Consider the following 23,965-nt stretch of genomic DNA (forward strand, 5'->3'; position numbering starts at 1 on the left):
ACACAAGCTGAGTTTTCTTCCAAAGACTAAAAAGTCTTTCCCATTTATTACATTGCTACGGCTTCCCTAGTGTGTGAACTCCCTTATGCTTCCTGAGGGGTGAAGACTGCATGAAGGACTTTCCACTTTGGTTACATTACTAAGGTTCCTCATATGTGTGAATTCTGTTATGCCTCCCTAGATGTGACTTCCACCTGAAGGTCTTTCCACATTTGTTGCACTCATAAGGTTTCTCTCCTGTGTGTATTCTCTGATGAACACGGAGTTTTGCCTTCCAGGTGAAAGACCTTCCACATTCACTACATTCATATGGTTTCTCTCCTGTGTGAGCTCTATTATGCGTAGCAAGATATGACTTCCACTTGAAGGTCTTTCCACATTTGTTGCACTCATAAGGTTTCTCTCCTGTGTGTGTTCTCTGATGCAAACTGAGGGAATACTTCTGTCTGAAAGACTTTCCACATTGGTTACATTCATAAGGTTTCCCTCCTGTGTGAATTGTCGTATGTCTCTTGAGGTTTGACTTCTGTGTGAAGGACTTTCCACATCTGTTACACTCATAAGTTTTCTCTCCTGTGTGTATTCTCTGATGAACACGGAGTCGTGCCATCCAGTTGAAGGACTTTCCACATTCATTACACTTATAAGATTTTTCTCCAGTGTGTGTTCCCTGATGAACAATATGTTGTTCCTTCCACATGAAAGACTTTCCATATTCATTACTTTTATAAGGTTTCTCTCCCATGTGTGTTCTCTGATGAACTCGAAGGTGTACATTTTGGGTGAAAGACTTTCCACATTTGTTACGTTCATAAGGTTTCTCTCCTGTGTGTATTCTCTGATGCAAAGTGAGGAATGACTTCAGTCTGAAAAACTTCCCACATTTATTGCATTCATAATATTTCTCTTCTTTGTGAGTTCTCTGATGCCTGCTGAGAGCTGACTTCTGGGCTGAAATTTTCTTACGTTCCTCATATTTGTAAGGTTTCCCTTCTGTTGGAGATCGAGGTCGGAACGTGCAGTCTGATTTCTCAGAAATTAAATTTTCACACTTGATATACTCACCGGATATCTCAGGATATTTGCTCTGAGGTATTGTAAGGTGTATTTCATTAATGATAGATTTCTCACATTCACTACATGTACGAGGAGTCTCTCCTGTGTATATTATCTGATGTGTAGTGATGGTCGGTGTTAAGTACAATATTTTTCGACACACAGTAAATTCAGCATAATACACAGAAACAAACGAAGCCAGCCTATTTACCGCGGTCTTCCACGACCCTTTGACTAGGCGTTTGAGTGGGTTTGGGGATTCCCGGCCCATGCACCAAATGTTGTGCCTGAATTCCTAGAACCCTGAAAAGACCAACAGAGGCCACAGTCAAAGCTAAAAAGCAGGGGTCATTTCATTTATGAGTCTAGACTCGGGCCTCTGCAAACCAGCAGCCGGCAACGTTGAAAAGGCCCTGAGCAACAACTTTACACTGCTTTTATACAATTACCTGATTGGCTATTTAACTCAAACCACTGGTCAAATCAGAGTTCAGGTGTCTAACCACTGAGCACCAAGCTGTTACCACCTGGGGTTCAAGTACATGGGCCCTAAACAAGGGTGGGGGAGGGGGTCATTCCCAGAACATGGAACAATCTTGGCACAACAGCATCAGTGGGGCTGCAGCATACCAGGAAAGACAGAGAAGCTCAACTCTCAGCATCAGAAGCAACAGCATCAGAGGAGTGCAGGATTGAATCCTAGCACCCACAGAAACCACAGCAAAGTGAACCCCATGCACCAGTTGCCAGAAAACACCAGCTAGTGCCCAACAATTCAACTATAACATTTTCTCACCTCCCCGTAGGCAAGGGGGAGCCAAGGAGGAAAGGGACCCATCATTTCGGCCTGAGTGTGGGGAGATCTGTCCTTAGATCCATATGCTCACACCCAGATAGTCTATAACACTCCACAGTAAGGTGGATGTAGGTAGATGCAGGCGTCTCCAAACAAATGTGGAAAGGTAATTGGGGTCTGATGGCTCCCTGTGCCCAACATTGGTGTTGGTGGGGGAGACTCACCCCAGGGCCGTAACTTAGTGGTAGCATCTGGTTTCCTGCAATCAAGAGGCGGAAGTGCGAGAAAGTTGAAGCAGGGCTTGCACCAACAGAGTAAGCAGAGTTGGGACCACCACCACTGCCACCACTACTCCTAGACCCTGAGCCCAGATGGGCCTGGAGCCAGAAGTGGGGCTTTGAGGGACACACAGCCTGTGACACAGGAGAAGGAGAAGCAGCTCCTGCAGGCAGTGGCTGTGGAACTGAAGTCCCTGGGCTGCCTGCTCCAGGTTGGGCTGGCTGTGTGTTCCTTAGGGAGAGGAGCAGTCCTGAGTGAAGCTGCTGGTCCCAGCTGCCTGATGGGTGAGTGAGTGCCTTGCATGCCTTGGGGCTGGACCTTGCCCTACCCTTCCCTGCCTGCTTTTTCTTTGAACCTTCAGCTCCTTCCCACTCCTCCTCTTTCTTCTCCTCCTCCTCAGTGGACGCTCTGAGTCAGTGTTTCTTCTCCCCCTCCCCCATTTTTTGGCCTGATGGGGTAAGTTGAGATCCCCTCCCCACCAGGACAGTGATTTGTCCCCTTGGTAAGGGTCAGGATGAGAACCCAGCACACTTGGCACTGTCACTCAAGGAGTGGAGCACTAACCTTGAGCTGAAGAGCTGAGGAACAACGCCAAGGCCCAGAGTTCAAGTGCCATGACTGACCAAAAAACAAAAAAACAAAGTTGCTTCTGCATTCCACAACTAATGAGACCTGACAATGCTCTGATTTTTATGGTTCATGTTAGTAAATCAATCTGAAAACACAATGGAACCACAAAAATGGGTAAGTATAGACTCCAAAAGATCCTCAGGTTTGGGCATTTAACAGGATTTTTTTTTCCTGCCAGTCCTAGGCCTTGAACTCAGGGTCGGAGAACTATGCCTAGGCTATCTCAAGATTAGAACTCTACCACTTGAGCCACAGCACCACTGCCGAACTTTTTCTATGTATGTGGTACTGAGGCCCAGCCCTAGCCAAACTCCCAGCCCGCTATCAGGCTTGCTTTATTTATTTATTTATTTATTTATTTATTTATTTATTTATTTATTTATTTTGTGCATCATGGGGCTTCAACTCAGCTTGATCCCTGTCCCTCAACTCTTCAGGTGCAGGCTACCACCCCACCCTTGAGCCACAGCCCTACTTCCTGTTTTCTAGAGGATAAATGGAGATAAGAGTCTCAGGTTCTTATCTTCCTGGGTTTCCTTGACAGTTGATTCTAAGTTTTCAGCCACCTGATTAGTCTGTATTATTGGTGTGAGTCACCAGGCCTGGACTTAACAAGGTGTGTGTGTGTGTGTGTGTGTGTGTGTGTGTGTGTGTGTGTGTGTGTGTGTTTCATGTGCCTGTCTGTGTGTGTGTGTATATGCATGTATGTATATATTTGTTATGTTATCTTATGTATATTTATATGTTATGGTGTGCTAGAACTCTGGGCTGAATGCTGTCCTTGAAATCTTCAGCTCAAGGCTATTACCTTATTCCTGGTCCTGGAATTTTCCCTAAGTTCTTCACTTCTAGGCTACCACCCTACCCCTGGAGCCACAGCACCACTTCTGGCTTTCTAGTTGTTAATTGGACATAAGAATTTCTTGGTCTTAAGTGCCCAGGATGGCTTTGGAGCATGATGTTCAGATCTCAGCACTTGGTAGCTAGGATTACTGGCAGGAGACACCCCACCAGGCATTTAGGATCTGTTTGATTTGAGAATTGAAATCTGTTATTTTAAGACACAAAGCTATGGTTATTGGCTTAGATAAAAGACATCAGGGCATTTGGTTTTTTTGTTGTTGTTGTTGTTTGGCTACAATTTTTGGGCAAGTATTAGAAATTTAAATTTGAAGGTCTATTAATTTCAGAAGCTTTATTCTGACTAAAACCACTTGGGTATTTAGGTATCAAGAGAAAGGGACAGGGAAAACCTAGAAGTCTATGCATGGTGGAAGACTATAAATAAGCTGGCATGAAGATGCTTCACCTAAAACTAATGAGATGGACAGACTGGACCATCTTCATCCTGTCGCTTTTCTTTTCTTTTTTTTTTTTTGCCAGTCCTGGGTTTGAGCTCAGGGCATGAGCACTGTCCTTGGACTTTCTCAAGGCTAGAGCTCTACCACTTGAGCCTCAGCACCACTTCCGGCTTTTTTCTATGTATGTGGTACCGAGGAATCGAACCCGGGTCTTCATGCATGCTAGGCAAGCACTTTAACCACTAGGCCAAACTCCCGGCCCCATCCTGTCCCTTTTCTTTGAAGACTTATACTGGAAATCTGATGTGGATGATGTGATTGGCATTTCTAAAAATTGTTCCTTGGGAACAATTTCCTTGTTCCTTTAAAAGAGGGTTAAAGATTTATATGAGTGATATAATTTGGCTTTAATAATATTTTGTAATTGGTTGTAGGTTCAAAAAAAGGCACCAGATAAGCCTGAATTTCTTGGTATAGTGCTGGTACTTAAAATTTTTTTGGTGGGTCATGGGGCTGGAATTCACCCTAGAACTATCCCTGAGCTATACAGCTCACAGCTACCACCTTACCCTAGAACCAAGCTCCACTTCCCATTTTCTAGAGGTTAAATAGAGATAAAAGTCTTAGGTCCTTTTTGTGCCTGGGCTGGCTTTGGACCTTGATCTCAGTATCCTGAGTAGCTAGGATTACAGGCTAGAGCCTCCATGCCCACCTGCTTGGCTGTTGCTTTTATTTCTTGCATTTAAAAATAGTCATTTAAGCTGGATACTTAGGGTCTTGCTTGTAATCCTAGCTACTCAGAAGTGGGGATTGGCTCAAGATTAGGGCATTACCCTTGAGCTGAAGAGTTTAGAAACAACATCCAGGTCCAAGGTTAGGGCAGTAGCCTTGAGCTAAAAGGCGGAGGGACAATGCCTGGTTGCTCACAGTTCAAGCCACAGGACCCACAAAAAAAATAGATGACAAGCTTGGCACAGACCTTTGTCACTGGATTGAGATAAGAAATGGCCAAAAACTGCTACCAACTCCAAGGTTTCTTCACAGAACTAGGAAACGAAGCGTGCTTTTCCTGTACAATAATCTAGCAATTATGTAATCTTGCAGATTACTCTTTTTTGATTTAGAAATAAAAATTGGAATTTAGGCATTCAGCATTAAAAGAGCTGTACTATTACTAAAATAAAAATGTTATGCATTAGGGTAGTTTTGTTGTTCAAGTACTTGGGATCAAACCCAGAATCTCTGATGAGGGAGTACTGCACCTGTGTTTGAGTCTTGGTCTTCCTATGTTACACAGGTTAGCCTTCATGTTCTGGGCTTGAATGATCCTCCCTGCTCTGCCTTCCAAGTTGTCAGACCTACAGTTGTAACACTGTGTTCCAAGAGATTAGGCTCACGTGGAAGGTATACATTTTCTATAAGCCTTCTAGGAAGCTTTTCCTGGGAATTTTGGAATTCTCTGTCAAAGCTGCATTATCAGTGAAGGAACTCTGTTGTCCCAAATGATGGCTGACTATTCCTGACTGTGAGGCAAATATCAGAAGGCAGGCACAAGCCTGACTTCTAGAAATGACACTTGTCTGCTCCCACAGTAATGGTTTGGGAGTTCCTGCTAGCATTTCTTTTTGCTAGGAAGGAAGTATGAGGATATCAATGATCAGCCTTAATCTTTAGCATCTTTTTGTGCTACTTACTTTTTTATTATAATTAATAGAAGGGTTACATTATATTCACCAGATAGAAGGTGCATTACTTCACAAACATTGATACCCTTTCTCCTGACATGGTCCCCATTCCCTTCCTCCCTCCCCGTGCTCATCTAGATTCCCCCCTTCCCTATCCAATTTCAAATAACTAATTAAGCACTTATAAAATAAATCAGATAACAAGATGAAGTGTTGCAATGATATGACATAACCAAGGGGTAGCAAAAGAGATGAGACATAACTTAGTACGTGAAGAACAGCAATCACTCATTATATGGCTTTTGTTTCTTTATCCTGGAGATCCTCACATTTAGTATCATACTATTTGGCTTTATGTCTCTATATTTTGTTCTATTGTAAATGTCTTCTAGGAAAGCCCAAGGTTTCTAGTGATTTTGACAAATGAGGGAGACTCTTGGGACTATGTTCCCTTGAGTCTGACTTACTTCAATTAATATGATTTTTTCCTTACAAATGGGGGGATATCATTCTTTCTGACTGCAGCATAGAATTCCATTGTGTATAAATACCACAACTTGTTGATCAACTCATCAACTGAGGGACATCTGGGTTGTTTCCATATCTTTGCTAAGGTAAATAGTGCTCCAATGAACATTATTGTGCTAGTGGATTTAGTCTGACCTTGTTTCTGGATGACTGGGTAAATGCCAAGTAATGGAATTCCTGGGTCATAGGGGATCTCTATATTTAGTCTTTTGAGGAACTGCCATATTGCTTTCCATAGTGGCTGAATGAGTTTGTATTCCCATCAACAGTGTAGTAGTGATCCCTCCTCACCACATCCTCTCCACCATTTGTTGTTATTAGATTTCTTGATCCTGGCCATTCTAACTGGGGTGAGGTGGAATCTTAGAATTGTTTTGATTTGCATTTCTTTTATTTCCAGAAATGCTGAACATTTGTTCATGTTTCTATAGGCCATTCTAATTTCTTCCTCAGAGAAGACTCTCTTTAAGTGTTTGGGCCATCTTTTAATGAGATGGTTGTTTCTTTGGAGATTAGTTTTGGAATGATTCAAATTTTTTGAGCTGTTGATATATTTTAGATATGAGTCCTTTGTCTGTTGTAGGATTAGTGAAGATCTTCTCCCACTCTGAAGGCTTTGTAGTTAATTTGCTAGCTATGATGTCCTTGGCCATACAGAAGCTCTGCAGTTTAATGTAGTCCCATTTATCCAGACGTTCTCTTATTTCTTGTGTTTCTTGGTCCTTATTGAGAAAGTTTTGACTTGTGTCAAGGAGGCTTAGTGTATCTCCCATTTCTTCTTGTAAAGTTTTCAGTGTGTTGGCTTTTACCTCGAGGTCTTTGATCCTTTTGGAGTTAATTCTAGTGCAGGGTGACAACGAAGGATCCAAATTTAGTTTTCTGCAGGTGCTTAACCATTTCTGCCAGCACCACTTGTTGAAAAGGTTGTCTTTCTTCCATTTTATTTTGTTGGCTCCCTTATCAAAGATTAGGCCATAGGTCTGTAGTTTAATATCTTGGTCCTCAGTTCTATTCATTTGGTCTACAGGCCTGTTCTTGTGCCAGTAACAAGCTGTTTTGATTATTATAGCTCTATAGTTGAGTCTAAAGTTTGGTATTGAAATTCCTCCTGCACTGTTCTTTCTGTTAAGAATTGTTTTTCTATATGGGGAATTTTATTATTCCATATGAACTTTTGGATTGCCTCTTCTATTTCTTTAAAGAATGACATTGGGATATTGATGGGTATTGGGTTGAATTTGTAGATAGTCCTTGGCAAGGTTGTCATTTTCACGATGTTGTTTTTTCTAATCCAGGAGAATGGGAGGTTTTTCCATTTCCTCAGTTCTTTTTTAATTTCCTTTTTCAGGGTTTTCAAGTTTTCATGAAAAAGGTCCTTCACATTCTTAGTTACGATAATTCCTAGGTATTTTATTTTCTTTGAGGCTATTGCAAAAGCAGTTGCTTTCCTGTTTGTTGCCTCATTCCTCTCACTGTTGACATAGAGGAAGGCAGATGATTTTTGAGGGTTAATTTTATACCCTGCTCCCTTGCCAAAGTTTTGAATCAGCTAAAGTAGCTCAGGAGTGTACTCTATATGGTTCTTTAAATACAAAATCATGTCATCTGCAAAGAGGGAATGTTTCACTTCCTCTTTTCTTATTTGGATCCCCTTTATGCTTGCTGCTTGCCTTATTGGTCTGGCTAGGAATTCGAATACTATGTTAAAGAGGAGTGGAAAGAGTGTGCATCCTTGTCTCATTCCTGATTTTACAGGGAATGGCTTTAACTTTTCGTCTTTAAGTATAATACTAGCTGTGGGTTTGTCATACACAGCCTTTATTATACTGAGGAATGTTCCATGGATTCCTATTTTCTCCAGAACTTTTATCATAGAGGGGTGTTGGATCTTGCCAAATGCCTTTTCTACATCTGTTGAGACAATCATGTGATTTTTATCCTTGGTCCTGTTGATGTGTTGAATTATATTAATTGATTTATGTTTGTTGAACCAGCTTTGCCTCCCTGTGATGAATCCTGTTTGATCGTAATGTATAATTTTTTATTTTTTATTAAAAAATTTATTAACATTGATTTTTACATCATATTTCAAATGACAAGTTTAACAAACAAGTGTTCAAGAAGGAAATCTCTATATACAATCACTGGGATTTAGTTTTTAGAACTTAATCAAAATTAGTGTAAGGGTTTGTATGTCATAGACATATATTAATTATGAAAGAAAACATATCTATAGAGTCATAGGGTTTTATATCTATATAGTTATGTTAATATTTCCATTACCATGTACATAGCATTGGGTATGCAAATATTGAGTCCTCACTCTTGTACTCTTTGGATCTAATAGCCACATATTAAGGATACCATGTGCCTTTTTTTCCTTTGGCCTTGACTTGTCTCACTGAACATGATTCACTCTAGATTCATCCACTTCCCTGCGAAGGCCATTATTTTATCTTGTCTGTTGGCTATGTAGAATTCCATTGTATATATACCACATTTTCTATATCCATTCATGTGCAGTAGGGAGGGCATCTGTATTGTTTTCATCACCTGGCTATTGTAAATAATGCAGAGATAAACATAGCTGAACAGGTTTCCTTATCATATCTTGGGTTATGATCTTAGTGTATAATTTTTTTGATGAGTTGTTGTAGACGGTTGGCCAGTATTTTGTTGAGAAGTTTTGCATCAATATTCATCAAAGAAATGGATCTATAGTTCTCTTTCTTTGATGAATCTCCGTCTGGTTTGGGGATGAGAGTTATCCTGGCTTTGTAGAATGAGTTTGTCAAAGAGCCTTCGTTTTCAATTTTGTTGAAGAGCTTGAGGAATATTGGCGTGATCTCTCCATTGAAGACCTTATAAAATTCAGCTGTGAATCCATCTGGGCTTTTCTTAGGTGGAAGTTCTCTTATTGCCATTTCTGTTTCAGTGCTTGAAATAGGTCTGTTTAGTTGGATTAGGTCTTCTTGGTTCAGTGTGTGTATGTTAATATTGTCTAGAAATTCATTCATTTCTTCTAGATTCTCAAATATATTGGCATAAAGGTTTGAAAAGTATTCCCTCATGATGCTCTGGATTTTGGTCATTTCTGTCATGATATTACCATTCTCATCTGTGATTTTGTTTATTTCGGTATGCTCCCTTCTTTTTTTGGTAAGATTTGCTCTGGCTCTGTCAATTTTGTTACTTTTCTTCATAGAATCAACTTGTTATTTTGTTGATTCTTTCTATAGTTTTTTGGACTCTAATTCATTTAATTCAGCTTTGATTTTAATAATTTGCTTCCTTCTTCTAGGATTAGGGTTGGTTTGTTGCTCTTTTTCCAGGAGTTTAAGGTGCAACATTAAATTGTTGGTTTGCAATTTTTCCAATTTGTTATTGTAGGCACTCAGAGCTATACATTTTCGTCTAAGTACTGCCTTTACCATGTCCCAAAGGAGCTGGTATTTTGTGTGCTCCTTTTTGTTAAATTTCATAAACTGTTGGATTTCTGTTCTGTTCTCCTCAATGACCCATTGGTGATTCAACAATATGTTGTTCACTCTCCATGAGTTACAGGGTTTTCATTGGTGGAGATTGGTGTCCAGTTCCAATTTTATGCCCTTGTGATCTGAGTGAATGCAGGGAATCATTTCAGTGTTTCTGAATCAGCACAAGTTTCTTTTATGCCCTAAATTGTTGTCTACTTTGGAAAATGTTCCAAGTGCTGCTGAAAAAAAACGTATATTGTGTTGTTGCTGAGTGGAATAATGTCCAGATGTCTATTAGATCTAATTGGTTTATACAGTCATTCAATTCTAAGGTTTCTCTGTTGAGTTTTTGGCTGGTTGATCTATTCATGGGTGAGAGTGGTGTGTTAAAGTCACCAACAATCACTGTGTTTTGATCTATATCTTTTCAGGGAAAGTAAAGTTTGCTTGATGAAGTTTGGTGCTCCGGGATTAGGTGTGTAGATATTTAGGATCGTTATGTCCTCCTGAAGGAGAGATGCCTTTATTAGTATGTAGTAACCTTCTTTGTCTTTTTTCACTAATTTTAGTTTGAAGTCCATTTTATCTGATATGAGGATGGCAACCCCAGCCTGTTTATGTGGGCCATTAACTTGATAAACTTTCTTCCAACCTCTCACTTTCAAAAAATGTTTGTTTTGGGGGGCAAAGTGTGTCTCTTGAAGACAGAAGATCGATGAATCTTGCTTTTTGATCCAACTAGACAGTCTATGCCATTTAATTGGAGAGTTAAGTACATTGATATTGAGAATTAGGATTGAGAAATATTTACTAGTTACTGCCATTTTTAAAAGATTCCATTAGGTCCTGTGTCTTGACAGTTCTTGTGGTACTTAGATGGTATCAGTTTTAGGTGCCATTTCTTTATCTGTATTACATTTGTGTTGGTTTTCAATGTGTAGAACATCTTTGAGAATTTTCTGGACTGTTGGTTTGGTTTCTACATAATGCTGCAGCTTTTCCCTGGAATTGAATGTTTTTATTGTTCCCACAGTTTTGAATGAGTGCTTAGCTGAGCACAGTATTCTTGGTTGGTAGTTATTTGACTTAAGGGCATGACATATATGCTTCCAATCTCTTCTTGCTTGCATAGTCTCTGCTGAGAAATTTGTGGTTATTCTGATTGGTTTGCTCTTGTAGGTGATTGTTCTCTTCTCCCTGGCTGCTTTTAGGATCCTTTCTTTGGTCTCTATTGATCAAGTTCAGATTATAATGTGGTGGTGGGATGTCCTTTTTGATCAGGTCTGTTTGGGGTTCTAAAAGCTTCTTGTATCTGGATGGGCCTGCCCTTCTGGATATTTGGGAAGTTCTCTGAGATGATTCCCTGAATTATATTTCCAATACCATTGGCCTCTTTCTCTAGACTCTCCTCAATATCAATTAGCCTTAAATTAGGCTTTCTAATTGTATCTTGGACCTCCTGCAGCATTCTCTCGTATTTCCTAGATTTGCTTTGACTAATTTTCTGTTCTTTCTCTATAACAACTAAATTATCTTCAACCCTGGAAATTCTCTCTTCTACATTGTTGAATGCACTATCAAAACTTTCTACCTTATTCTTCCACTCCCTTGTTTCTAATTCCTTATTTTTGATTCCTTTCATCTCTTGTTTTAGGTCTTGTATAGATTTCTTTAGCTCCTTGATTTCCATTTGAGTGATTAGCTCAGCAGCTTTATTAACATTGGACATTTGTTGTAGTTTGGTCAGCTTTTTGTTTGTGGATTCTATGAATTCATCCACCTTTCTTTGAAAAACCTTTATTATGGCCTCATTTATGGCTTCCTTGCATATGTCTTTCTGCATGTTTTCAAACTTTTCATTAATCATGTTTACCAATTGCATTTGTATAGCACTTGGAGGACTCTCCTCTAGTTTTGCCATTGACTGCTCCATTGCCTGTTTATATTCGGTGGGAGATGCTATTCCTTGATTTGATATTTTCCTTGAGTTTCTTGTTCTGCCCATTTGAAAATGGGAGCAAGATTAATACTAAACAAGATTACAGTTTTTAAGATATAACCTACCTAGACCTCTTTAGCTCACCAGACAATATGTGTTGACAATTTTAGATTGGTATTATCACTCTATTTCTTTTTGTGCACTGACAGACAAATCTAATACCACCACTGATCAATGTTTTTTGACCAAAATAATAAACTACTCAACCCACTATCTATTGTATTTAAGTCCCTCTGGATCTAGAGTATAATTGAACACCTAGATATACAGTATTGCTCAACAACCATCAACTGTAAATCCATGCATTATAAGAGCTGAAGGATGAACAGAGAAACAGAGATATAAAAATAATATGAAAGACAACAAGGGAGCTAAGAAAAGAGTAATGTAGGAGTGTAAGATTAATATAATAATGAAGAAAAGGGATAATGTAAGGATTACTGACCTAAGGTGATAGGTAAAATAGTTGGGTACAAAGTTTAGAAAAAATAATATTAAACTTATGAAAATAAGAGTAATAAGAATATATAGAGAAAAGAATGAGGTATATATAGGAGAGGAGTTCAATGATAAACATTTTAATAAGAAAAAATAAACAAAACAAAGCAAAAACAACAAAAAGAAAAGGAAAAAGAGTGGGGCGTGATCCCACACATTTGTGATACTAGGGTTAAGAACCAACAGATTAAAAAACAGGTCACTGTATCAATATAAATATCATTTTTATCCAGTCTGTACCCAGTGCTGTCACTACATTTTTAGGAATGACCACAATGACAGAAGGAATGCGGGAAAAGAAAAATGGAAAGAATCATAACTTTAAAAAAAAAAGGTGTAGGTAAAAAGGCATAGAAAAAATAAGAACACATAAAAAATGCAAATGAAAAAGGGTAGACAAAAGATTTAAAAAAGGGGTTTTTGCTCCTGTGCAGCCTGTCACACTAGAAATATCTGCTCCTCCCACCAGGTGCTGACCCCCTGGCAGCGATGAGCAGACTCTTAACCACGCCTTCTCCTGGAGAAGAGCTGAATACCACCCCAATGCTTCAGGCTACTGAAACCTTCTCTCCAGAAGCAGAAGAAGCCAGCACAGCACTCATTGCAGTTGTGATCACCGTGGTCTTCCTCACCCTGCTCTCAGTCGTGATCTTGATCTTCTTTTACCTGTACAAGAACAAAGGCAGCTACATGACCTATGAACCTGCAGAAGGCGAGCCCAGCGCCATCCTCCAGATGGAGACTGACTCAGCCAAGAGCAGGGAAAAGGAAGAATATTTCATCTAACAATTCCCAGCCCCAAGTCGCTAATTCCTGGCTCCAGCACTCACACTATCTAATGTATTAGATGAAAATTGCATTAGAAGTCAGTGAATGTGGGTAAATCCAAGGTCCTTGTAGGACAAAGGCAAAATGTCAGCATCACCAACTCCAGGGGCCTGAGATGTGAAGAAAGCTACTTATGGTGCCATTAACCAGGCCTTTATAATAGTACTGGTATTTATGTCTAGCCATTAAAGGAACAGTTGAATATGTGCCTTCTACATGTTAAAGGGGGAGGAAAAGAGTGAGATTGCAGCTTAATCTACTGTCCCCTCCTGGCACCTGTCCATAGTTTTCTACATCAATAGTTTTTCTTAGGGGTTGGATGCTACACTAAAAGGCCAAGCCAGCAAGGAGAGGAAACTGGGGAGCTTACCTCCTGATAAATGTGCTACATTTCTTATTCTGAGCCCTCTTTCCATATTCCCCAACAACCTCATCCTCTTTTTTTTTAAAATCTGAATTAAAATTTTTCATTGTTGCAGAAATCAGATTTTTCAGGTACAAAAAGTAACTACATTTACATGTGAACTTACCTTTGCTTACACACTGTCACTTTAGCTTACTGAACTCTTTTCACATATATGTTGCCCAAGCAACAAGAACTCTGAAGTGATGCAAGTTCCCAGAACTATGTGAGTGTAAGAGAAAGTATAATACTTTGGTATAAATCATATTAGCTGCTTTATTTCCCTTGGGATTAAGACATCCTTTGAGGTCTTTTTGTATTCCCTATTGTTCAAGTTCAGGCCCACCCAAGATAAGGGCCAAAGACTCAAGAGTTAATCTGGCAATCCGAATTCTAGGAGTTCCAGTATTTTCAGAAAACCCTAGAGATATACAGGTATCACACTAAGGCATTCTCAAGCAAAATTTGAGAGCAGATGAGGAGAACCAGTTGCTGCCTCTTCTCCTGAGTTTAAGTTCTGAATCTCAGAATCTGGAAGAGTTAGCATGGTAAAAAGATGTTATATCATTCAAAGAAAAATTCATGGAAATAGTCAAATCTTAGCCTTGTACTCCTGAATTTATTTCCAAGCCTGTATTAAAGAAAACTAATAGTAGCACCTTGCTGAGTATCTAAGTGGGACATCAAGATACATGAAGAAATAAACAAGCTAAATAAAGAAAAAAAGGGGGGTTCTTCAGTTTTTTTGGAGGGGGGCATGCTAGGACACTTGTCTCTCCACAAAATTCAGGATCCAAACACTTAGAAAGTCTTTTTCTCTTGTGATTTGGCTTTGCAATTTTTCTGATCATTTTGCTTGATTGGGCAGAAAAAAAATAAACTGGAAGTGTCACCAGCGGCTTTGTTTACAAGGACTGTGGCCCGGTGCAGGGGATGGACTTCAGCTAGTGCCGGGGGCAGATGTCCGGCTAAGCTGCCTCTGGAAAATCCTTTGCCCTTTTGAATGATGGTGCTCCAGCACCACTTCTCAGGCTCCAGTTGGTTTGGCAGGGTCTTTGCCAGCAGTCAAGATGGTGCTGCTCTCAGCTGGTGGGGGAGGGGATTCATTCCCAATGCCATTTCGCGAGAAGAAGTGGGTAAAAAGTTTAGAAAAAATAAGATTAAACTTATGAACATAAGAGTAATAAGAAGAATAGATAGAGAAAAGAGGGAGGTATATATATGAGAGTTGATGGTTGTTGAGCAATACTGTATATCTAGGTGTTCAATTGTCGGGAGCAAGAGTGGAATCAAACTGTACTTTGATTTGCATCAGATAATTGCTTGATTGTCTTATTGTTTTTTGGCCTTCTCCTGTTCAATTGATCTGAGATTTACCATATGAATGTAACCCCCAACAGTTCCCTGATTAACCATCTGGATGTAACACCTGGCAGTGCCCTGGTCTCAAGAAGGGATATAAGCTTTGGGTGGAGAATAAACGGGGCGCTGCAGTTTTTGCCTGGGCTGCAGACCTCCCGGACCCTATGTGTTTGTCTCTCTTCTAATTTTTCCAGTCCCTGCCCCCTATTTCAGGAACCCCAATTTGCTGCCGGTAGGACCCGGCATTCAATTATACTCCAGGTCCAGAGGGACTTAAATACAATAGAGATTGGTTTGAGGGGTTTATTGTTTTGGTTATAAAATGGTGATCAGTGGTGGTATTAGATTTGTCTGTAAGTACACAAAAAAGAAACAGAGTATTATTACCAATCTAAAACTGTGAACATCTGTTATCTGGCCAGCTAAAGAGGGCTAGGTTGGTTATATATTAAAAATTATAATCTTGCTTAGTATTAATCTCACTCCCATTTTCAAATAGTCAGAACAAGAAACTCAAGAAAAATGTCAAATCAGGGAATAAGCATCTCCCACTGAATATTAACAGGCAATGGAGCAGTCAATGGCAAATCTAGAGGAGAGTCCTCCAAGTGCTATACATATGCAATTGATAAACATCATTAATGAAAAGTGTGAAAACATACATAAAGAGATAAGGGAGGAAGCCATAGCTAAACAAGAGGAAACCATAAACAAGGTGATATGTGAAAAAGAGGAAGCCATAAAGGAGGCCATAATAACGTTTTTTTCAAAGAAAAATGGATGAATTCATAGAATCTGCAAACAGAAAGGTGACCAAACTCCAACAAATATCCAAAGAAAATAAAGCTGCTGATCTTACCACTCAAATGGAAATCAAGGAGTTAAAGAAATCCATACATGACCTAAAACAAGAGATGCAAGGCATCAAAAATGAGCAATTGGAAGGTAGGGAGATGAAGAATAAAGTAGAAGGCTTTGATAGCAGGTTAGACAATGTAGAAAAGAGAATTTCTGGGGTTGAATAATTTAGTTGTTATAGAGAAAGAACAGAAAATGAGACAAGCCAAATCCAGGAAATATGAGGGAACGCTACTTACTTTTTTGTTTTAGCATATAGTTATTTGGTATCTAAGTCAAATCTTGTAAGGACCAAATCAATCATTACCTACCTTCTTGAATACTGCTGCTGTTAAAGACACTCAACTGAAAACTATTATTTTTGAAGACCTAATGATGTGTTTTGATTCCCTGTGCTGTCTTGCATGTTTTGATTGATTATGAGGGTACTTATTTATTTTTTTAATGTTTTTGCCATTCCTGGGGTTTGAACCTAGGGCCTGAGCACTGTCTTTGGGCTTTCTCAAAGATAGAACTCAACAACTTGAGCCACAGCACCATTCCTGGCTTTTTTCTACATATGTGGTACCGAGGAATTGGACCCAGAATTCATGTGTTCCTGACTCAGGGATAATTACTTGATGGAATTATGCCATTGTAGGAGACAGTGTCATTTGGTGATATTGCTGTGAGGAGTGGCAGGACCTAAACATTCCTCAGAAGACCCTGTATAAAGCTGTAATGCTGGAGAACTATAGCAACCTGGTGTCACTGGGTGACCAAAAGTCACTGTATCTTGCAAGATCAAATGATTTGTTTTTAGTGGATGGGTGAAGTTAGTTCAATTATTTCTATTTAGATATAATATATGTCAATGGGAAGTGTAATTTCTTTCATTTTTCTCTCTTTTTTTTGGTGTTGTTGTTATTGGTCATTGGGTATGAACTCTGGGACTGGGCACTGTTCCTGAGCTCTTCAGCTGAAGCCTAGTTCTCTGCCACTTTGAGCCATTGCACCATTTTTTGTTTCCTGGTAGTTACTTGGAGATCAAAAGTCTCATAAACTTTTGAGCTTGAACTTGCTTTGCACTGGCTTTGAATCTCAATCCTCAGATCTCACCCTCCTGAGTATCTAGGATTACAGGTGTGACCCAGGGGCACCTCTCCTTCTTTATTTTGTTCTATTTTTTCCAATCATGAGTCTTGATCTCAGGGCCTGAGCGCAGTCCTTTGGCTATTCCTCAAGGATAGCCCTCTACCACCTAAACTACAGCACCATTTCTGACTTTTCTGTGTATGTGGTACCAAGGAATTAAACCTGAGTTCTCATGATGCTAGGTAAAAAAACCGGAGTCCTCATGATGCTAGGTAAGCACTCTACCACTAGAACAAACTCCCGGTCCCAGTACCATTTTCTTCTAAAGAAAACTTCAACTTGATTATGTAATTCTTTTTAGTCTTTTTGTGGGTCAAGGGGCTTGAATTCTGGTCCTGGGTGCTGTCCCTGAGATCTTTATCTGAAGGAAACTGCCATACCCCTGGGGCTGGGTGTTGTCCCTGAGTTCTAAAGCTTAAGTCTTTCACCCTACTGGGTAGCCATAGCCCCACTTACAGTTTTTTATTGATTAATTGGATATAAGAGTCTCTTGGTTTTGTAGTGCCTGAGCACTACAATCTAGAGTAGAATGGATATGACTATGGAAATATGAACTAGGAATCACTAGTTGAAGTGTGTGTTTATAATCGAAGCCTGGCATTGGTGCATTGGTTCATGCTTGTAATGCTACCTATTAAGGAGGTGAAATCTGAGCTTTTCATTTGAAGCATCAATGCCAATCAAAAGCCTCATGAGACACTTAGCTGCAATTAACCCCTCCAGAATTGGAAATGGAGCTTTGACTCAAACTGGAAGAATGCTAGCCTGGAGTAAAAGGTGAGTTCAAGCCACACAATGGGTAAAAGAAATCTAAAGCTAGGCAAAATTCAACCTTGTAGCCAGTGTGAAATGAGAAATAACATTTAGGAGCAACCTTGTGAAGAGGACGTGTGAGAGCTTTCACCACAGATTACACACCATGAGCAATAGCTCTCCATTATTCCTTATCAACAGAGCATTGTTTTCTCAAACCTAAATTGATTGTAAAGCTGGAGCAAGGGGCAGAACCATGGATAAAAATCTCAGAAAAGAATTTTACAGGTGAGTTACTGCATTTTCATAGTGATGGTGGAGCCACAACCCAGTAGATAAATACATCTTGTGCAATACTGAGCAATATTCCTAGTTTCCCTGTGTTCTGAGTGTGGCAGTGAATTAGGTGCTGCCTGAGTTTGCTTTGAACTGTGTTCCACAGATCTCTGACTCCTGAATAGGTAGCATGACAGGTGTGAGCCAAGGGCACTTGACTCACACCATATTTTTAAATAAGACACTAAGTACAGCAGAGAAAAACAACCTTCAAGCGCAAAACAAAAAAACCCAGCATCAGACAAAAGCAATAAAAAAAATCCTGCCCCAAAACAAACGTACACACGAAGTTATATAAACAGGATATAATGAAAATGAAAACAACTGTGCTTCCAAATGTGGTATGAAGAAATGAGCTAGACCTAGTGGTACAGTGCTTGCCTAGCAAGCTATTAGCCCTGGGTTCAATTTCCAGGTACCCTATACATAGAAAAGTCCAGAAGTGGTGCTGTGGCTCAAGTGGTAGAGTGCTAGCCTCTAGCAAGACCAAGGAGAGTGTGTAGGCCCTGAGTTCAAGCCCCAAGACTGGCAAAAAGAAGAAAGAAAAAGGAAGGAGGGATGGAAGGAAAGAAAAGACAAGTATGGGAGTAGCAGAGTGGAAGAGATGGCAAGACAGGCAAAGATCTGATTTCATTATCGACTCCACATGCACACAAACAGAAACCAAACAATGGATGAAAACACTATGGCTTTTGTCTAGTATTCTAACCACAAAGAGCTCAACTCAAAATGGCCAAAAGCCATACACTAGCAGCTCATACCTCTAATCCTAGCTACATGGGAGGCTGAGTTCTGAGGACTGTGGCTCAAAGCCAGAAAAGTCCCCAAGACCCCTGTCTCCAATGAATCAGCAAAACCAAGAAATGGTATTGTGGCTGAAGTGATAGTGTGGGGGGGAGCTAAGCCAGACTTAAGGTCCTGAGTTCAAGCCCTAGGACCAAAAAGAAAAAGGAAAATGGAGTAAATATTTCTTCAGACCAGATCTATATGTGCCTAATCATCATAGAAAAAGAGGCTTAAATTAATTAAACATTAGAGAAATGAAAATTAAAAGCACTATTAGATTTCTAGTTTATCCCAAAGTAGATGTGCCATAAAAATAAAAGGAAATATGTTGCGTGCTGGTGGCTCATTCCTGTCATTTTTAGCTGCTCAGGAGACTGAGATATGAGGATCATGATTTATAGCCAGCCTTGGGCAGGAGAGTCCATTAGACTCTTCTCTTCAATGAACAACCAGAAAACCAGAAGTGGTGCAGTGGCTCAAAGTGTTAGAGCACTAACCTTGATCTGAAGTGCCCAGGGACAGTACCCAAGGCCAGAATTCAAACATCACACCTGACAAAAACAAACCAAACAAGCAAAAACTCTTCTAAGATTCATCTGACCTCAGGTCAATATGACAGTCTTCAGTGAAAAAGAATTATTACATACTCTTTTGGGGAATATAAACTACTGAAGTCACAATGAAAATCAGGGTGGAAATTTCAGAAGAATCTAAAAATATACCTATCTTATGATCCAACTATACCATTCATAGATATATACAGAAGTTTAGACAATATATGAAAAAGGCTCTGACACACAGTGTTTCCTGAAGCTCCCAACAAGAGCCAAATGGTGGAATCAGTGGAGCTGTCCACCAAGCCATGAGTGGATAAAAAAAGTGGAATCTGAATATGATAGACTACTATAGAACTGTAAAGATAAACAAAATGACAGCATTTGCAGGGAAATATATATAATTGGTGACCATCCAATCAAGATCAGAAAGCCAAATATCATGTTTTTACTCAATTGTGGAACCTAGATTACACACTCTCTTTCTTTCATACAGACATACACACACACACACACACATACACATGTTATATGTGTCTGTGAAGTCTCACTGATTTCTATTAAACAATATGCTTAAGGGGATGGGGAAAGAGGCATAGAATAGGTTAATCTGATTAGCATACATGTGCAAGATACCCAAGTGAAGCTTTTTGGTGCAATTAATATATATAAAATAATAGTAACATTAAAACACTCAGAGGATGACAGGAAAATAGAAAGGGTCTGATGGTCCAGGCCTTGGGGACTCACACCTGTCATTCTACCTACTTAGGAGGCTCAGATCTGAGCACTGTGGTTCAAAGCCATCCAGGCCATAAAAATCCATGAGACTCCAACAAACTTCTCAGAAAAACTGGGAAGTGGAGCTGTGGCTCAAGTGGTAGAGTGCTAACCTTGAGCATACTGAGGCTCAGGGCCAGCACCCAGGCCCTGAGTTCAAACCCCAGGACCACCAATAAATATATAAGTAAACAAATAAAAATTAAAAATAGGTTGAAATGCAGTTCCCATTGTAATTCCGTCTCCAGTTATTGAGAGGCAGTGAGGACTTGAGGTTTTCATTTCTTTCTCATGGGACTGGCTTCACTGGGTGGAAGACTTCATTCCTAGTGCTGATTTGGACTGCAGAGGTGCAAGTGGTTGCAGGGAGAGACTGCCACCTGCTGGCACAATGAATCCTTCACATGCGTTTGCAGTCATTTCCACTTTCCACCAGCAGTAAACACAGCAGCAGGCAATTCTCCCAAGGCTCTTGGATTTTTCTAGTCTCCAGAGCCATGAGTGCAGGAACCTTTATAAACTCTTTTTAAATTACACAGCCTCAGGCACTCTGTGAGGGTAACAGACAACAAATTGACCAGGACATCCTGAGGGTCACACATAGGCTGGCTTTGAACCAGAATCCTGAGATCTTCAGACTTCTGAGGAGTTAGGATGCCAGATGTGAGCCGCTAGTGCCTGGATAGTCCATGTAGTAATTTCTGTACAATCATTAATGCATAGCCTCTAATAGACAAATAAGTGTTTTTCACAACTTTAAATAACTTTCAGATTGGCTTTCATGAAGACTCCGTTTTGTTTTGTTTATTTCCAGAGCTTGAACTCAGGGCCTAGATGCCTGACCCTACCTTTCTTCTCAAGCCTGGTGTTCTTCCACTTGAGTAACAGCTTCACTGCCAGATTTTTACTGGTTTACAGATCAGAATCTCATGGGATTTCTTGTTTGAGCTGATTTTTGACCCATTATGCTGAGATCTCAGCTTCCTGAGTAGCTGGGATTACAGGCATTGGCCACTGGTGCCCAGCTGAAGACTTGGTTTGAATGGCAGATTTTTTAGTCCCCTGAGAGACAATTATTTCTGTTGAGAAATAGAATGTTTTCCTTAAAGCTCTTTCCTTATACAAGCAAAGTGTAGCTGTAAAGCACACATGAAAGTTTTTGTATATTTTAAGCTCAGACAGTATGCAAAGTCCTAATTTTCAATTAAGACGACTATTTTTCCTTAATATAAGCTTAGAATATTTAATTTTTTTGATCTACAAGTAAGCCCAATGGATAGTAAAAGACAAAAACAATTACACAGTGACCACGGGGAATAAATCAAAGATTGGGGGGAGGGATAACTGCAAACAGAACAATAGAAAAACCCAAAGGAGGATATTCTTAGGAGAGGATCATAAAGGCTTAATAGCCATGTGCATATAATCTATAAAATGATGCTTCTTAAAAGGAACTCCAATAAATGAAAACATGAGATTTTTTTAAAACTTGTACTATTTGTGTTTCTTTTTTATTTTCTTTGCATTTTCCCCCTTTTGTTGTTGTTTTTTTATTTCTGCACTGTTTGTCTTGTATGTAAATTTATCAGATTTGTGAAGCACAGAAATGGCGGGACAAAGGATGAACCAATTCAACAGTGATACTTGCAAGACACTATGTTGGAAATTAATTATACAACTTGGGGGGCTTGGGGGGATTGGGAGGGGAAAAACTGGAAGAAAATGAGGAGAGGTGTTCAAAAAGAAATGTACTCAATATCTGAGTCATGTAACTGTAACCCCTCTGTACATCACCTTTACAAAAATGTTTTTCTTTTGGATTTGACTGTCTGCCTGTCATAGAAAGAAAATATATACTTGAAACTAATACTGCTGTATTAGACATGAAATTTGGGAAGGAAATGTTGAGCATTTGCCTAACATGAAAAAGGCCATGAGTTCAATCCCTAATACTGCAAGAAGTCTGTCAGTCTATCTATGTATCTTATCTATGTCTGTGTATCTGTTTACTTACCTACCTACGTATCTACCTACCTACCTGCCTATCTATTGAGCTAATTGGTGTATGTATGTATGTATGTACGTATGTACGTATGTATGTATGTATCTATGTATGTATGTATGTATGTATTTCTTGATCAGTCTACCTGATCCATGTATCTTATGTATGTATGCCTGCATGTATGTATATATCCATCCACCCATCTATGCACGCATATATCCATTTATATGTCTATCTATGAGAGGGATGGGGGAGGGAGGGAGGGGAAGAGGACTTAGACAAAGCAAATCTTCACGGTATATAATGTGATTTCCCTCAGGACTTTGAGTTTAAAGCTGGGATGTGCTGGGCTGTCGCCGCCCTTTGTGGGGGTTGTGGTGAACATGCATAGTCCAGGACTATCGGCTTCCAAGCCAAGTCCTTTAGGACAAAGTCATCTAGGTGCACAGTAGCTCTGGAAGCCTTGTATTGGACAGCTCAGCTCGGCAGTGGGTGTTAGTGTAGTTTTTTTGCTGTTGTTGTTGTTTCTATTTCACTATACACTGAGGCAATCTAGTTGCATTATCCCAAATGGCTTTCATGTTAATAGTGTCTCAACACAGGTATTGCACAAAATACATCCAAGATAACTCCATTTCTGGGGCTTCATTATATGTGGACTTGGATGAAATCATAATATCTGGTATGAAGAAGGCAAATCTACAAACATGTTTTCCAACTCATGTTTTCCTCCTAGATGCAAAGCCTCAGGTGCAGAGACCAGGGGAAGAGTTCTACCCATTACTTGTGGGGACTCACAAGAGGCTTTCATGAAAATTGAGCTATTGTGTAGATCTCAGTAAAGACATATATGCATATCTATTATTATATATTAATATTCAACCCTGACACCATGGGCCTCAGTTGCAGCCAGAATTTTGTTTTAGCAGATGCTTCTGGGATGTATTCTTTGGTTTTTACACTCTTTTTTTTGTCCCTTCATCAGATCCTTGGCTGGCACTACCTACTTATCTCCAATGAAGCCCCGTAAACAGGTGGATGGAGAGATGATGATTTCTGATTTTTTTCCCCTCTACACACTTTGGGAATAGATTGTAGTAGCAGGGATGCTTCTGGGCATGAAGAGAACACACCATATACAACTCATCATTTTAGTCTCATTTACTATTTTATTCTGAGGATAAGTAATGGCTGAGGGAACTCTGGGTGCCCACTTCCATGTTTTCTGTCCCCTCTATACCGTTCTCCCAATTGTTCCAGGAACAGCTCAGTTTCATTATTTTGTCTTATATCTATTGTTGAGTGATTTTTTTTTGCCAGTCCTAGGGCTTGAACTCAGAGCCTGATCGCTGTCCTTGGGTTTTTCTCAAGGTTCTACTACTTGAACCCCAGCACCACTACCAGCTTTTTCTATGTAGGTGATATGTAGGAATCAAATCAGGGTCTTCATGAATGCTAGGTAAGCACTCTACCACTAGGCCAAACTCCTGGCCCCTGTTGAGTGATTTTTAAAAACCTGTTAGTAGAAGATTCTATTTCTTTCTGTGAAATTTTCCATTCCAGGTGAGTAAGTTCTTCACTTTACTCCAGCATTCCTGTGTCTTCTCCATCCCAGTTATTATTGCTGAAAATGAAGTGATGTTATTACAAACAGCTGAGTCACTGGCACAAGTTCTGTACTGAAATGATATAACCTCATTTCCTTACCCAGCTAGGCCAGTAGTCTGAGAAATTTCTTTTAGTGCATTAGGGCACGAGGCCCTGGGTTAGATTCCCCAGAACCACATACACAGAAAAAACCCAGAAGTGGTACTGTGGTTCAAGTGACAGAGTGCTAGTCTTGAGCAAAAAGTGTGCAAGGACAGTGCCCAGGCCCAGAATTTAAGCCGCAGGACTGGCAAGAAAAAAAAAGAATCTACAT

At 39.8% G+C, this 23,965-nt stretch overlaps 1 protein-coding gene and 1 pseudogene across 1 annotated transcript in view; one reads left to right on the forward strand and one right to left on the reverse strand.

Annotated features, from left to right (window-relative positions):
* The window catches only part of LOC150039538 (uncharacterized), a 62,412-nt gene continuing 38,447 nt past the window's right edge, over positions 1-23,965 (reverse strand). The window contains 3 exon segments of the mRNA XM_090327763.1: positions 1-610; positions 613-822; positions 824-961. Coding sequence (XP_090183889.1) covers positions 140-610; positions 613-822; positions 824-961 — 819 coding nt within the window. The 3' untranslated portion in view covers positions 1-139.
* LOC150039539 (small cell adhesion glycoprotein pseudogene) lies at positions 12,738-13,034 on the forward strand (annotated as a pseudogene).

This window comes from Megascapheus bottae, unplaced genomic scaffold, assembly GCF_031878675.1.
Source record: "Megascapheus bottae isolate mThoBot1 unplaced genomic scaffold, mThoBot2.hap1 HAP1_SCAFFOLD_144, whole genome shotgun sequence".
In the NCBI taxonomy this organism is placed as follows: domain Eukaryota; kingdom Metazoa; phylum Chordata; class Mammalia; order Rodentia; family Geomyidae; genus Megascapheus; species Megascapheus bottae.